Below are 13,936 nucleotides of genomic sequence, written 5' to 3'. Positions count from 1 at the left end.
CAGAGCAGTTCCTGGGTGCCCATAATAGTTTATTTTTCTTCTTCTTCTCCTCACAACAGTTATGTAAAACAATGTGATGATATGTGTGATAAGTAGTGTGACAGTGGGTGTGACAATAGTCTGTGGGTGTGACAGTAAGTGTGATAGGTAGAGTGACATCGGGTGTGAAGGTAGTGTGATAGTAGTTGTGACAGTGGGTGTAACATCGAATGTGACAGTGGGTGTGACAGTGAGTGTGACAGTTTTCTGTGACAGTGTGTGTGATAGCGGTTGTGACAGTTAGTGTAAGAGATAGTGTGACAGTGTCTGTGACAGTGGTTGTGACAATATGTGTGACATGCCGAGAGGAAATGTTGAAATTTGAGAAATTTTGTTAAAATTCAAATGAGATTGGTATAAGTATACTTAGAATGAAGAGAATAGTTAGAATTAGGGAACCTTGAACTTCGGTTTCGTCGGAATTGCTTGGAGCATTGCCATCGATGGCGGCAACCCTTTGCGATGGTTGTTGCGCCTTGTACGGTTGGTCAATTCGGAGTGAGTAGTATATCAAATGAAAGGGGAGTGAGATCTTTCTAAGAGTATTAATTTCGTCAAAATCTATCGCCGGACGGAAAAATTATGCCCGAAATTAGAAAAAAAAAAGAAATAAGAAAAAGAGTAAGAAAGGGTAAAATAGTCAAAAAAATATTTTAAAGTGATTTGTTTTTAATTTTGTTAAACTTTTTCTAATTTCCACTTAAATGTGATGACATTTTTATAATTAATTCATAAGTAGTTACATTTTTCTAATATAAGTTAGGAGATGATATTTTTTTATAATTTGACATTTTATTTAAAGTGTATTAATAAAAAAGAATCATTTTATGTTTTCACTAAGAATAATTTTTGTAAAACACATTGGTAAAATATTTATATTTTTACATAATTATCCTTCTATTTATGTGTGAGTCCTAGATTTAGTGGTCTAATTTAGTAAAATTTTTAGTTTTGGTTTTATAATAATAGAGATTAAAAAAAACAAATAAACTGGTTAGCAAAATGAGATAAACAATCTCTCACATTTTCCATATTCTAAATTTTGGTATCTCAACTTTTACAAATATCATAACGGTATCTCAAATTTACACCCCAACACAAGATTTGTATATGCAACCATTAGTTCCGTTAACTAAGCTGACAGTTTAGATAAAATGACCTATCTACCCACCCATTGATCACAAAATAATTCAGAAAAAATTAATTAAAGTAATTTTGTGATATTGGAATCTCATCTTCTTCTTCGTCTTCACTGAAATGGGGTCTAGTTTTGGCTATGAACGGGGACTAAAATGATTTAGTGATTGTTTCATAGCTAATCGAGCAGGCTTTTGTTTCGAGGTGATTCAAGTCGGGCAACCCAAGCAATAGACCAATAGTAGTAGAGCTCCGCCGGCGGCGAGCACGAACTTGACGACCATCACCCTTACAATCCCGTACCCACGATTCATCGTCATCATTGTCCTCAAACTCGGCATCATCATCTTATTTGAGTTCAAGCTCTGTTCAATCTCCGATGTTTGGATGTGTGATTGTGATGCTCAATTTCTGGTGGTATGCGCGCTTGATGTTTTTGACCTTTGGTTTTCTTGCTTTGAACTCCGGTGTTGTGGGTAGTTAATAGCAATGGAGCTTTCATTGATATATATTTGGTTCAATCATTGATTATGAAACCTAAAAAACACTCAAGATCAGAGGTATATCTCATTATCTCTTGTATTGATCGATGCCCACAGTTAGAGAGAATTAGATAAAGCTTTTTTTTCTTTTGTGGGCAGACTTTTTAACCAATCTCAATTTCTAGCAACCATCTGACCACGTCGGACAAAACTCGGAATGCTCGATATAACATTGGATTCTGTATTGAGCTTGGACTGTGAAGTACCATTCGTTCTCACCCCAAAACTCGCATTGCCTGTAGAACCCCATAATTTTGGTTTTGGGGGTATGATCTGAGTGAAGAAATGAAGGATTGGGAAGTGGGGTTGTGATAAATTTCAGTTTTTGAGGTTTCTCTAATGAATCTACAATGAGTACAGTCTAATTGAGAGAAGAGAGAGAGAATTTTTTTCCTGCTGCACAGGATCGGGAGAGAGAACTCAGATCTGCTGGGTTTTAATGGGAATAGAGAAGCAGTCTTGGAAAAAAATGAAAAGACGAAAGTATCCTTCACCTACTGACTTTTTAGACGGAATTGTTAGTTTCATATACCGATCTTTAATCCAAATAAGAACTTGAGACACTGTTTTGAAGTTTTATAAAGGTGAGATACTAAAGTTTAGACTAAAATGTTAGATACTATTTGTGTCATTTTCTCAAACTGGTTTTAACTTCGTGGTTGAGGCCAAAATATCCAGAGGCGGACGCGTGGAAACTAAATTCAGGTATAGTACGAAGAAATGGGGTTTTTTATTTATTTTTATGGGTCGGGGGTCTTCATTTGTGCGTCTCTCTCTTCCTGAAATTAAAAACCCTAATTGGCTGAGACCCGCCTCTTTTTCTCTGAAATATTGAAAACCCTAAACTCCAACACAGAAGGCTCTCTCTCTCTCTCTCATGGCTACGGCAGCGCGGGAAGAGACGCAGAAGCAGAAGCAGCCCTACGACGCCCTAGGTGCCGGCGGCAAGCTACGTAAGACGCCATTTCAGAGGACCACCCGAACGACGCCGTATGATCGCCCCCTGTCCAACGGCGGCGGCTGGATCTCCAAGCTCGTCGATCCGGCTCAGAAGCTTCTCGCCTACAGCGCCCACCGCCTCTTCTCCACCGTCTTCCACAAACGCCTCACTCCGCCGCCGCCGCCTTCTTCCTCAGGTTCGTCCAATGTTGCCTGCAGTTGTTTCGTATGAATTTGAAGTTTGAATGAATAAATTGGAATTCTTAATTAGAGAGACACAGTGTTTAATTGTAAATTTAATGATGAAAAGCAAGGTTTTTTGGTTTAATCTAATCTGCTGTTACTTTTAGAAGCAGAGGTGAATCATGAAGCGAGGATTATGGACAAGGAGCAAGTTTCCATGGTAAGTCTATACATTTATTGCTATTTTGCTTTCTGAATTTCGGAGGGCTTCAAAAGGCATGTTGAATTTTGATGAAAGTGAATGAACAATTTTAATGCAGCATTTAGTTATCGACTCCTTTTCGTAATTTATAATGACTTTATTTGCAAATTGTCTGTAAGGATCCTTCTGGAGCACTAAAAGGTGCCATTGAGCAAACTAGTGGTGCAAGAACTGCCGCTGCTGGAGATGGCTTTACCTTGGTTGAGCAAATGTTGGAGCAGAAAACCTTTACCAGGCAAGTTGTATATACTAATTAGTTTGTTTTGTTTCTTGTAATGCAGCCTTCGATTACAAAATCATGTAGAGTATGCTGTTCTCTTTGGGCATTTTAAGCTGTATGTGTAGTTTCTTTGAAAACAACAGATGGAATTGTCATAGAGAGAATTAAAAAAGGAGGGTTACTAGATTACATGATGGTCTGTGAACCTTTTTAGGGGGAGAAAAAAAAGGAAAGGAACTCTTTGATGAATGTGAGTTAAAGACCTGTAGGTTTTATCTAAGGCTGAGTGAAGGTAGTTGGTCTTATTGTGTTACTTGCTTGATAATTTTGATTCTTTACTTGAGTCCTCATTATTTTCAATCGATCATAATTGGCTGCATTGAAATCCTAGATTCCATAAAATCTTGTCCTATACGGGTAAAGCTCTATCTGTCAAGCAACACTCCTTTTTATTTGTCGTTTGTGTAAGCATCCTGCTTTCTTTTCTTGTTTCTACTTACTATATCTTGATTTTCTCTATGGGCCAGTCTGCACTCAATAATGCTATTTTTTGTTTATGTGATTTTCATGGTGTTGAGTTTCATGTATGTTAATTCTCTGCAGACCTGAAATCAACCGATTGAAAGAGCTCTTGTACTCAAGAACTGATGATATATCTATTGAGAATTTAGAGAAAATATCTGAAGCTATACCTTCACTGCCATTGGTATCTCATGGCCGAAAGGAGGACTTTGCTAAAACACCATTGCAAGATAAAAGTGCCAATAGTAACCTTGTTTCAACCTCTGTTGTCAGTACAACTGTATGATACCCTTATTTCAGTTTACTATTATTCATTAGTGTTGCACCTGGCATCCTATTTTACGTTGCGGTAAATAATGTCTTTCAGGTCCTTGACGAAAATTTAGCTTCACCTGTTGAGCTGGCAAAAGCTTACATGGGCAGTAGGCCTTCAAAAATATCTCCCCTAATGTTAGGTCATCGCAGTCAAGCAGCCTATGATGATCCACATAATTCAAGAAGTGTGGCATTTCCGTCCATATCATCGTGTATGTCGGTTGTTCCTAGATTTCCTAGCAATGGGGCAACACCAGAAACTGGTTTTGCAACGCCTAGGTCTCGTGGCAGATCTGCAATACACAGTATGGCTCGTACGCCATACACTCGAATTCAGACCCATAATACACTGAAGGTTAGTTTAATACATAAGTTTGTTAGCTTTAATATTAATTGGGATTCAGGCTCTTATATGTCCTGCATATTTTAGGGTTTTGGGTCTACAGTTGATTCTTACTGTGCACCATCCTCATCATCTCGGTCTGTTTGGGAGCAGAGTCAACCTTCTGGATCTAAACAAGGGGTATAAAATCTCTAGATTTTGAAACACTACTTCACTTTATGATTCATCTCACTAGAATTTTTTTTACTATGTTTACAGGCGTTAAAGCGAAGGTTCTCAGTTTTAGACAATGACATTGGATCTATTGGTCCTATCCGAAGAATTCGTCCAAAACCTAATCTTCTGTCATCTAGAGGCTTAAGCTCACCAATGATTAAAGAGGCTTGTCAAAACCTGTCATCTTCCACAAAGAAGCCACTTTTGTTGGGTGAACCCAATCATACTTCGGGAAACACATTATCAGAAAATGGGGACAATGCAGTTCCTCGGGCATTTTTTTCAACTGTTTCGTCTCAGTCCAGCAAAGCAGCTTCCAGAATTTTTGAGCATCTGGATAAGATCACCTCTCCAAAGGAGAAATCGTCTGACCCCAAGTTACTTACTATGAGTGATAGATCACCAACTAAGCTGTCACCCTCCATGCTACGTGGTCAGGCTCTGAAAAGTCTGGAGCATGTGGATTCGTTGAAATTTCTGGAAAATTCCCATTATAAAAATAGTAATAATTTGGATGTTTCATCTAATCAGATGCCAAATGTTACATCTCAAAAGCATGACAAGGTTACAGAAGATGGTCCATCAAGGATTGTTGCTCCATGTGCCAATGAAGTAGAATCCGCAACAGAAAAGAAGGATGTTTTGGTAAAGGTTAAAGTTGCATCAGACATTGTTGTTCATCCTCCTGGAAAGAAACGGGCGTTCAAGATGAGTGCTCATGAGGTATGGTTTTGCTTTTTAATCTTTTATAGTTTACGGATAATCTTAGGTGTCTAGTTTTGTAGTTTAAATTTTCACCTTAGTTCTACTATACTGAATGGAATGGGCTTTATATTTTCTTGATTGAAATATTCAGTGATTTTTTGCTTAGGTGTATGGTTTAGCAGCTTATATTCTTTCACCTTAGTTCTACTACATTAAATGAAATGGCTTTATGTTTTCTTGATTGCAAACTTCAGTGCATTTTTATCATTTGGAAAACAATAAAAGTTATAATTTAATATTGTTTGTTTGAGATTTAGTGTATTCCAAACTTCAGTTAAATGAACTGATTTGTATGAATATGCCATGTAGTATCTGGAGCTGGATGATGATGACTATTCCAATAACTCTCGTGTGTCTGGTTCATTTGCTGATGGGAGAGTGATGGTGGATAAGACTGCAGCTGCTAATCTAAAGAAGCCAGTAGCTCCCACTGAAGTCACACCTCCTGCATCTTTTACATTAAACCAGAAGTCCAATAGCAGAGCGTCTAGTGGGTATGTGCTTCCTCAGAATTGAATATCGAATTTTTAATCACACGCATGCAAATTTCTAATTGTACATCTATGTTTTCCTCTGCAGTGTATATACAGTTGCACCTGGTGCATTGAATATCCTACCAAAAGCACAGAGATCAGTTAAAGCTGATAAGAATAATTCAGACGCTGAGGTCCCTTCAAGGGTACCAGAAACTCTTGTGTCAGGATCATCATCATCAGCAGTGACCACGAGCATATTTTCTACGACTTATGAAGTCTCCAACAGTTTGGCAAGTCAAAGTCCTTTCAGCATAATGGACCCTACTGCCAACACTAGCAGTGGTAACAAAATTGCTACTATTAGTGCCGTTACCACCAGCAGTAGTAATCTTTTCACCTCAGTCTCAGCGCTGTCCTTTCCAGTGGAACCTATTTCTAAATTTCCAGTCTCCACTACAACTGCTGTGACCCAAGTTACAGAAAATTCTTCGTTGGAATTGTTAAGAGACAAGAACAAGCGAGACGGTAGTTTTGCGAATTCAAGTGGCTCTCTTTTTCCTTTCACTTCTGCTACCGCTGCAGGCACAGTTAGTAGCTTTATGGGAGCTTCTGATGCTGCGTCCTGCCCTGCTGTGACCAATCAGTCAGTCCCTACTTCCTTTAGTTCTGGTAGTGGATCCGGTCCTAGTCCCCAGGCAGTACCTGGATTCTTGTTCAAATCTGAACCAGCAACTGCTTCAGCTGTTGTAACGGCAAAAAGGTCTGCGTTGGAACTTTTAGATGATAAGAATAAGCAAGGTGGGATCTTTAGTACTGTAAGCAGCACCCCATTTGGTGGCACATCTGCAACAAGTGCAAGCGCATCAAGTAACAAATTTGGAAATTTTGCTGCTGCTTCTACGCCTACCTTTACTACTCAGTCATTGGATTCTGCTCGTTCTAGTGGTGGCAATGGAACTGATTCTAGTGCCCTAGTGTCCCCTCCTGGGACTGTAGTTGCGTCTCCCCCACAGAGTGCACCTATTCAACCTGGTTCTTCAGCTTCCAGTTCTGTTTTCAATTTTGCCGGAAATACAGTAGTTGGTTCTTTCACACAGAGTGCACCTGTTCAACCTGGTTCTTCAGCTTCCAGTTCGGTTTTCAAATTTGCCGGAAATACAGTAGTTGATTCTCTCACACAGGGTGCACCTGTTCAACCTGGTTCTTCAGCTTCCAGTTTGGTTTTTAATTTTGCTGGAAATACAACTTTCTCTAATGGGAGCTCTGCACTTGGTTCTTCTACCCCCTCTTCTGGAGTCAACCCAAGCGGCTCCACTACTGCTCCAAGTACTGTATTTAGTATCGGGTGGCAACCTTCTACATCTTCTAAATTTTCTTCCACACTAAATTCTACATCTTCGTCACCTGCATTTCAATTCGGTGCATCTTCAGCCACTGCCTCAACCAACGCTGTATCTACTTCATTTGGAGCATCGTCAAGTTTTGGTGCTACCTCTAACGCTGCAGCCCCGTTTTTTGGAACGCCCTCTGCCTCTGTTTCTACATCCAGCAGTTCACCTACTTTGTTTGGAACACCCACAGTTTCTGCTCCTACATCCAACAGTTTACCTACTTTGTTCGGAACACCCACAGGTTCTGCTCCAAGTACCAGCAGTGCATCGGCTTTTGGAATGTCCAATGGTGCATTGTCAACTGGCATGTTCTCCTTCACACCATCTACAACTACTGCCCTATCACAGCCTGCATTTGGTAACTCTAATCCTGCATTTGGATTTCCTATGGCTGCGGCGGGTAATAATGATCAAATGGTGAGCATGGAAGATAGCATGGCTGAAGACACTGTTCATGCATCCCCGCCCGCTTCCTTTTCTCAACAGTCTGTCGTGACTCCTCAATCTACACCCATATTCTCAGCATTTGGCCAACAGCCCGTGTCAACCCCACCAGCTCCCTTTGTATTCGGAGGTTCATCAAATGGCTTCCAGTTTCCGAGCCAACAGAACCCATCACCATTTCAGGTGTCCAACCCGCAGAACCCTTCACCATTTCAATCTAATAGTGTAGGCAGTAGCTTCTCATTGGGTGCCGCTGACAAGTCCAATAGAAGGATAGTGAAGATTAATCGCAGCAAGAACAGGAAGAAGTAATTGGATTTGGTTTACGAATGAAGGCATAACTGCCCTTGTCAGGTTCCAAAGATCAGATATCTTTTTTTTTCCCCTTTTTCTTTCCATTATTCTTAGGTGTAAATTTTCGTGGTTTCCATGAGGGGGCAATTTATACTTGTTTGTAGTCGGAACAAATATCCATCATTTGTACCAGTACGTGTATGCCTCTTTTATTAGCATATGTTGATGTATGCCACAGCCTTGTTGTGCTGTTGCCTTTTCCTGTCTACTTTGCTATTTGTATCATAAATGGAATGAGTTGGAATTTGTCCTCTACAGGCTGCTTACTGCTTTTCTTACTGCCACTGATTCTTGTATTTTGCATTTTTAATCCGAGTTATTTGTTACCGGGAATGAAGACCAATCCTGGGTTCCTAGTTCGCAATTGTTCATTTCCTTGAATAAATTGATCCAGTGAAAGAGGTGAACGAACCCTTTTCAGTCCTCAGCCCGTAATACTTGAGCATAAGACAAATGTAACAAAACAATTTGTGGATTGACACTGAATTTTCAATAATCTAGATTGTACTTAATGGTAACGAGCCATTTTTTCTTTGTTCATGTGACTCATAATTGATCAATTTGATTATTCGACATCAATATTAATCATGTAGGCATCGTTAGTAGTATAAAGTAAGAGTATCGTTACAAGCCGGAGATCCAAACTAGGAATGACTCACAAACCACATAACATCAAATTCACGAATTGGTTTAAAAGATTGATAGTTTATGATTAGAATATAAACAGAAAATAAAATCTAAACTAATATATACATGTGATCAATCAACTAACACGCAAGCAATCACCAAAACAAGTAACACAAAGCCAATGAAAACCAAGTTTCATTCTCCTTAAGGTTCATGCTGTGACACCTTCACAAGTAACTAAGGTTTGAACATGCAATTAGGGTCTTCAACGGTTATCCTAAACATATAGACACTTAACTCATTCAATTAGTTTGCAACGCCTTCATTGAAATCTAACTCAATCAATCCTAACATGCATACTCAGCGCAGCAGATAAGATTCACCAAGTTCTTATTGCAAGTCTTTAATCAAACAACCTAAATATCATGCTATACTCAGTGTAAACACAACACACAGGTAATCTCGAAATCACTTAAGAAAACACAGCAAGAAACCAAAAATCATTGAATCAAAACTCAAAAATCATTGACATTAAATAACTTGAAACCATACTACAACTTCAAGGACAAAATCAAAATAGATTAAACAAAACCAAACATTGTAATCATCCATAAACAAGAATACTAAAACACGAATTCAGTCATAGAAAGTCATGGTTACACTTGATGTATTCCTCATCGGTGTTCACAAGGAATGTCTGAGACTTCTAAGGGAATGAGGGTCCTAGGCGCAGCGCTTCAGAGCAAAAGGTGATGAAGGGATGGTGAATTTGGAATTAGGGTTCCTGGACCGGTGAGTATGTATTTGGTAGAGCTTTGGCTAGTACTTGGCGCAAGGTTGATGATCATTCTAGTGTTGATTCGTGCCTCTATATATAGGAGAAAACATGACCCCAGGTTCCCCTCACAACCCTTGAGTTCAAAAGCAAATCAATGGCTGAAATAATTCTTCTGAGCCCACTGGACCTCTGTGCAAATATTCCATCATAACCCCTCTAGGAAATAGATATTGATACGATTATGAATTCTACGGAAACTAGACCCATAGAGCTTTCCATCCATATATCACACACCTTCTAATTCATTCTGAGATGTCTAGGGGAGTCCGTCGAAGTTAGACTACGATTCCTGATAGATTTCTAATTCTTGTATGGATTGTTTTTCAAGTGCATATTTTTTCCTCCTTGATATTCTATTTATTATGCACGAAAATCTCTTCAAGTATACCTTATAAATCATTCTCTAACTTGGTTTTGAAATCCAACTCCGAATATGAATCCTTTTCTTAATGGCACATGCCTAGCTTCTCCTTGTTCAGCTAAGAGTTCTCACGACATCTCTTCTCTCCTTGTCCAACATGGATTTGTCTTTCTTGAAAAGAATAAGCAAGTTAGAATTAAGGAAATAACTAAAATAGGAAAGTAGAGTCCTAGTCGAATAAGGAAACCTATCTCAACAATGATTTCTAACAGTTCGCATGTTTTCATCATCAAATCACACATATTCAAGTTAAGCTATTCCTAAACACTTATTCTAACAAAATGAACTAAAACACACTAAATAAGAAGTAAGAGAGTAACAATAGGGCATAAACATATTAAAAATGTCATACTTTGTGCTCCTATCAATAATAAAAATTCTGGTAAAGTAGCACTTAGCAACATGATTGTGTTTTCAAGCCAATATGGCCATTTTGTCTGATACTATGCCTTATAGGCGCTTGAGAGGCACCTTGTTGTAATTTTATTTCTCTTAAGAAAAACAGGATATGTGTTTTCCCTTTTAGTGAACATGAAGCTATCGATCCTGTTAACACAACTCAGTGAATTCTTACTAATTGTCTACAAGGTGTAAACAACTGAAATTAACAGAAAAACAAATGCCAGAAGAAATATTATAGTGGCCTATTCCAAAAGGTAATGCCAACTCTAGCATTGTTGTGAATTGTGATGATCCCTATCTAATATAGCATTACAGCTCAGGCACTGGTGGCCATAGTTGGCAAGGATTATTAACCATCCTATACATGCATTAATATCATAATTAACCGGGGTAATAATCAAGTATACAAAATTCAACACCTTAATCCTCGGTATATGATAGGAGCATAAAGTGTGACGTTCTTAATATTTATGCCCTATTTTTACTCTTTGTTACTTATTATTTTGTATGTTTTAGTTCCTCTTATATGAATAAGTGTTTAGGTAGAGCTTTTCGAATTTGAGTGATTTGATGATGAAAACGTGCTAAGTGTTGTAAATCCATATTGAGCTATGATTCATTACTCGAGTAGGACCCTACTTTCCTATTTCAAACTTGACGATTCTTTGTAGGAAAGACAAACTTTATATGGATTAGGAGAGGAGAGGCCATGTGAGTCACATTCCGAGTTGGATAAGGAGAGTTGTTGTCATACCATCCCTAACCCAGCTGAACAAGGAGAAGCTAGGTCGTGTGCATTCAAGAGATGGATTCCTAGTCGGAGTTGGATTTCAAAACCAAGTCGGAGAAGGATTTCCAAGGTATAATTGAAGAGATTTTCGTGCATAATAAATCAAATTATCAAGGAGGAAGAAGATATTCACTTAAAGACCAATCCATACAAGAATCATAAATATGTCAAGAATCGTAGTCCAACTTCGACGGACTCCCCTGAATAGCTCAGAATAAATTAGAAGGTATGTTATATATGGATGGTCTACAAGTCTAGTTTCCATAGAATTTAGAATCGCATCGATATATATATATTTCCTAGAGGAAGTTATAACGTAATTATTAATCGGAGGTCCAGTATGCTCGATAGAGTTATTTCAGCCATTGATTTGCTTTTGAACCCAAGGGTTGTGAGGGGAACTTGGGGTCATGTTTTCTTCTATATATAGAGGCACGAATCAACATTAGAATGATCATCAACCTTGCGCCAAGTACTAGCCAAATCTCTGCCCAAACACATCCTCACCATCCAAGAAAACCTAAAACCGATTTCTTCATCCTTCATCCCATTCTACTCCAAAGCGTTGTACCTAGGACGCTCATACCATTAGAAGTCTCGGATCTGCCTTGTGAACACTGCTGAGGAATACATAAAGTGTAACCATGACTCTCTATGACCGAATTCGTGTTTTAGATTTTCTTGTTTATGGATGATTACAATGTTTGGTTTTGTTTAATCTTTTTCGATTTTGTCTATGAAGTTATAGTATGATTTCAAGTTATATAATGTGAATGAAAATTTTGAATTTTGATTCAATGAGTTTTGGTTTCTTGCCGTGTGTTTTCTTAAGTGATTTTGAGATCAGCTATGTGTTGTGTTTGTGCTGATTATAGCATGATATTTAGGTTGTTTGATTAAAGACTTGTACTAAGAACTTGGTGATTCTTATCTGTTGCGCTGAGTATGTATGTTAGAATTGATTGAGTTAGATTTCAATGAAGGTGCTGCGCACTAATTGAAGGAGTTAAGTATTTATGTGTTTAGGATACCCGCTGAGGACCCTAATTGGACGATCAAACCTTAGTTACTTGTGAAGGTGTTACGACATGAACCTTACGGAGAATGAAACTCAGTGTTACTTGTTCAGTGAATGCTTGTGTGTGAGTTTGGTTGAATACTTGTATATATTAGTTTAAGTTTTATTTTTCTGCCCTTAAACCGTGCCTATCAAACTTATATCCCTTTTTGTGAATTCGTTGTTGTTTGGTTTGTGATTCATTCCATGGTTTGGATCCTCGGCTTGTAACGATACATTCTTGCTTTATACTACTAACGATGCTTACATGGTTAATATTGATGTTGAATAATCAAACCGATCAGTATATGCTTCCAAACAATTGCATTCAAAATCTCAAACATGAATAATGTGTCATATAAAGCATCGAACACCTAAAATCAACTAAGAAATGATATTTAACTTTTGTTGGTGAGCTAATGAATGTTGCTGATTTTATTAGACGTGATTATGTAATTTTGAAGTAGAGTGTTAACATAATCTAATTTTCTATTGATTGCAAATTTGTGTGTAGTAAATACAATAACTGATTCATATTTATACATGAGATGTTATTACTTGGGTTGACACTTTCTTTTTGACTAATAAGGAGCTTAACACGTAACGGTTCAATTAGACACAAAGGAACGAACTAACGGTGTTTTAAAAATTAGACAGACAATTGTCGCAGTGTAATTGGTAGAGAGAGATATCCCTGTCTCTCATTCCAATTTAGAAGTTCAATTCCCTCTCTCTTTATCTCAGAGAGTTTTGATATTCAAAACGGTTTGGGTTTCCCAGAGCCGCTCTGGTGCGGCCGGCCAACGATGTGGCTTGTTGTTCTTCTGGCTCACCACCGCAAGGTAAAAACCTCATTTTTTTGTTCACTTCTCTCAGTTTCGGTTACTCGTCTTCGGATTCAATTAGAGACTCTCAAATCGACCATCTTTGATCAAAATTGAAAGTTTTATATGGTTTTGATTTCAATTTTTACTAGTTCAATTTCAGATTCATATTTGCAGCGGTGGGTTTCAGATGATGTCATTTCTATTTGTCTTGATTTTCTCCCTTCGATTTGCCTCGATAAATTTGACCTTCGGTAATCAGTATGCCTCGATAAATTTGACCATTCGATTTGCCTCAATAAATTTGACCCTTCAGTTTGCCTTGATTTAACCTTTCAATTTGGCTTGGTAAATTCACCCCAGTATTCATGTGTTGGGTGAAATCTCAATCTATAATATTGGTGCTCCCTCTTTTTTTGGGGTTAGAGGAACCATTTTTTCATTGGTTTCATTCTAACTATGAGGGGTTTACATCAGTCCCGCAATTGATTATTGTTAGCGAGAAATAGTTTTATCAAGGTTGCTATTTGATCTATCGGAATAAGGGTTCCTAAGATGTTGCCTTGGAAAGGTCCAATGAGATAAAGTCAGATTCGGTTCCTGAAATGTTGCCACTGAGATTTAAGACAAGCTGGAACCCTCAAGTGATTTTTTTGCCCAATTGGAGGTTCAAATCTAATAACAAACTCATTGATGTAGTAGTGTGAGACTTACTGCTGAAACTGTTGCCTTTCTGATTTAAATTTCATAGATTGAGGTATTAAAATCTCATTGTTGCCTTGTAAGAAAAGAATAGCCAGATGTGTACGTGCTTGTTACGGGAGGTTTC

General features: G+C 38.1%; 2 protein-coding genes across 5 annotated transcripts in view; both read left to right on the top strand.

Annotated features, from left to right (window-relative positions):
- The window catches only part of LOC126801498 (membrane-bound O-acyltransferase gup1), a 178,711-nt gene that overhangs the window by 146,623 nt on the left and 18,152 nt on the right, over window positions 1-13,936 (top strand). The gene's annotated exons all lie outside the window — the stretch shown is intronic.
- Window positions 2,498-8,403, top strand: LOC126801494 (nuclear pore complex protein NUP1). 4 transcript variants are annotated; one of them, XM_050528858.1, is made up of 9 exons: window positions 2,498-2,854; window positions 3,014-3,060; window positions 3,222-3,337; window positions 3,926-4,124; window positions 4,212-4,514; window positions 4,590-4,682; window positions 4,761-5,441; window positions 5,793-5,977; window positions 6,063-8,403. In XM_050528858.1, exons 1-9 carry the CDS (start codon window positions 2,596-2,598, stop codon window positions 8,104-8,106), a joined length of 3,927 nt encoding a protein of 1,308 aa, XP_050384815.1. In that variant the 5' UTR covers window positions 2,498-2,595; the 3' UTR covers window positions 8,107-8,403. The 4 variants fall into 4 exon arrangements, with proteins under 4 accessions (XP_050384815.1, XP_050384814.1, XP_050384816.1 ...); XM_050528857.1 differs by having other exon boundaries at window positions 3,011-3,060; XM_050528859.1 differs by having other exon boundaries at window positions 3,008-3,060; window positions 3,926-4,112.

Source organism: Argentina anserina, chromosome 7 (assembly GCF_933775445.1).
Source record: "Argentina anserina chromosome 7, drPotAnse1.1, whole genome shotgun sequence".
NCBI classification, from domain to species: domain Eukaryota; kingdom Viridiplantae; phylum Streptophyta; class Magnoliopsida; order Rosales; family Rosaceae; genus Argentina; species Argentina anserina.
The sequence above is the reverse complement of the archived record's forward strand: the minus strand, read 5'-3'. Positions and strand labels throughout refer to the sequence as shown.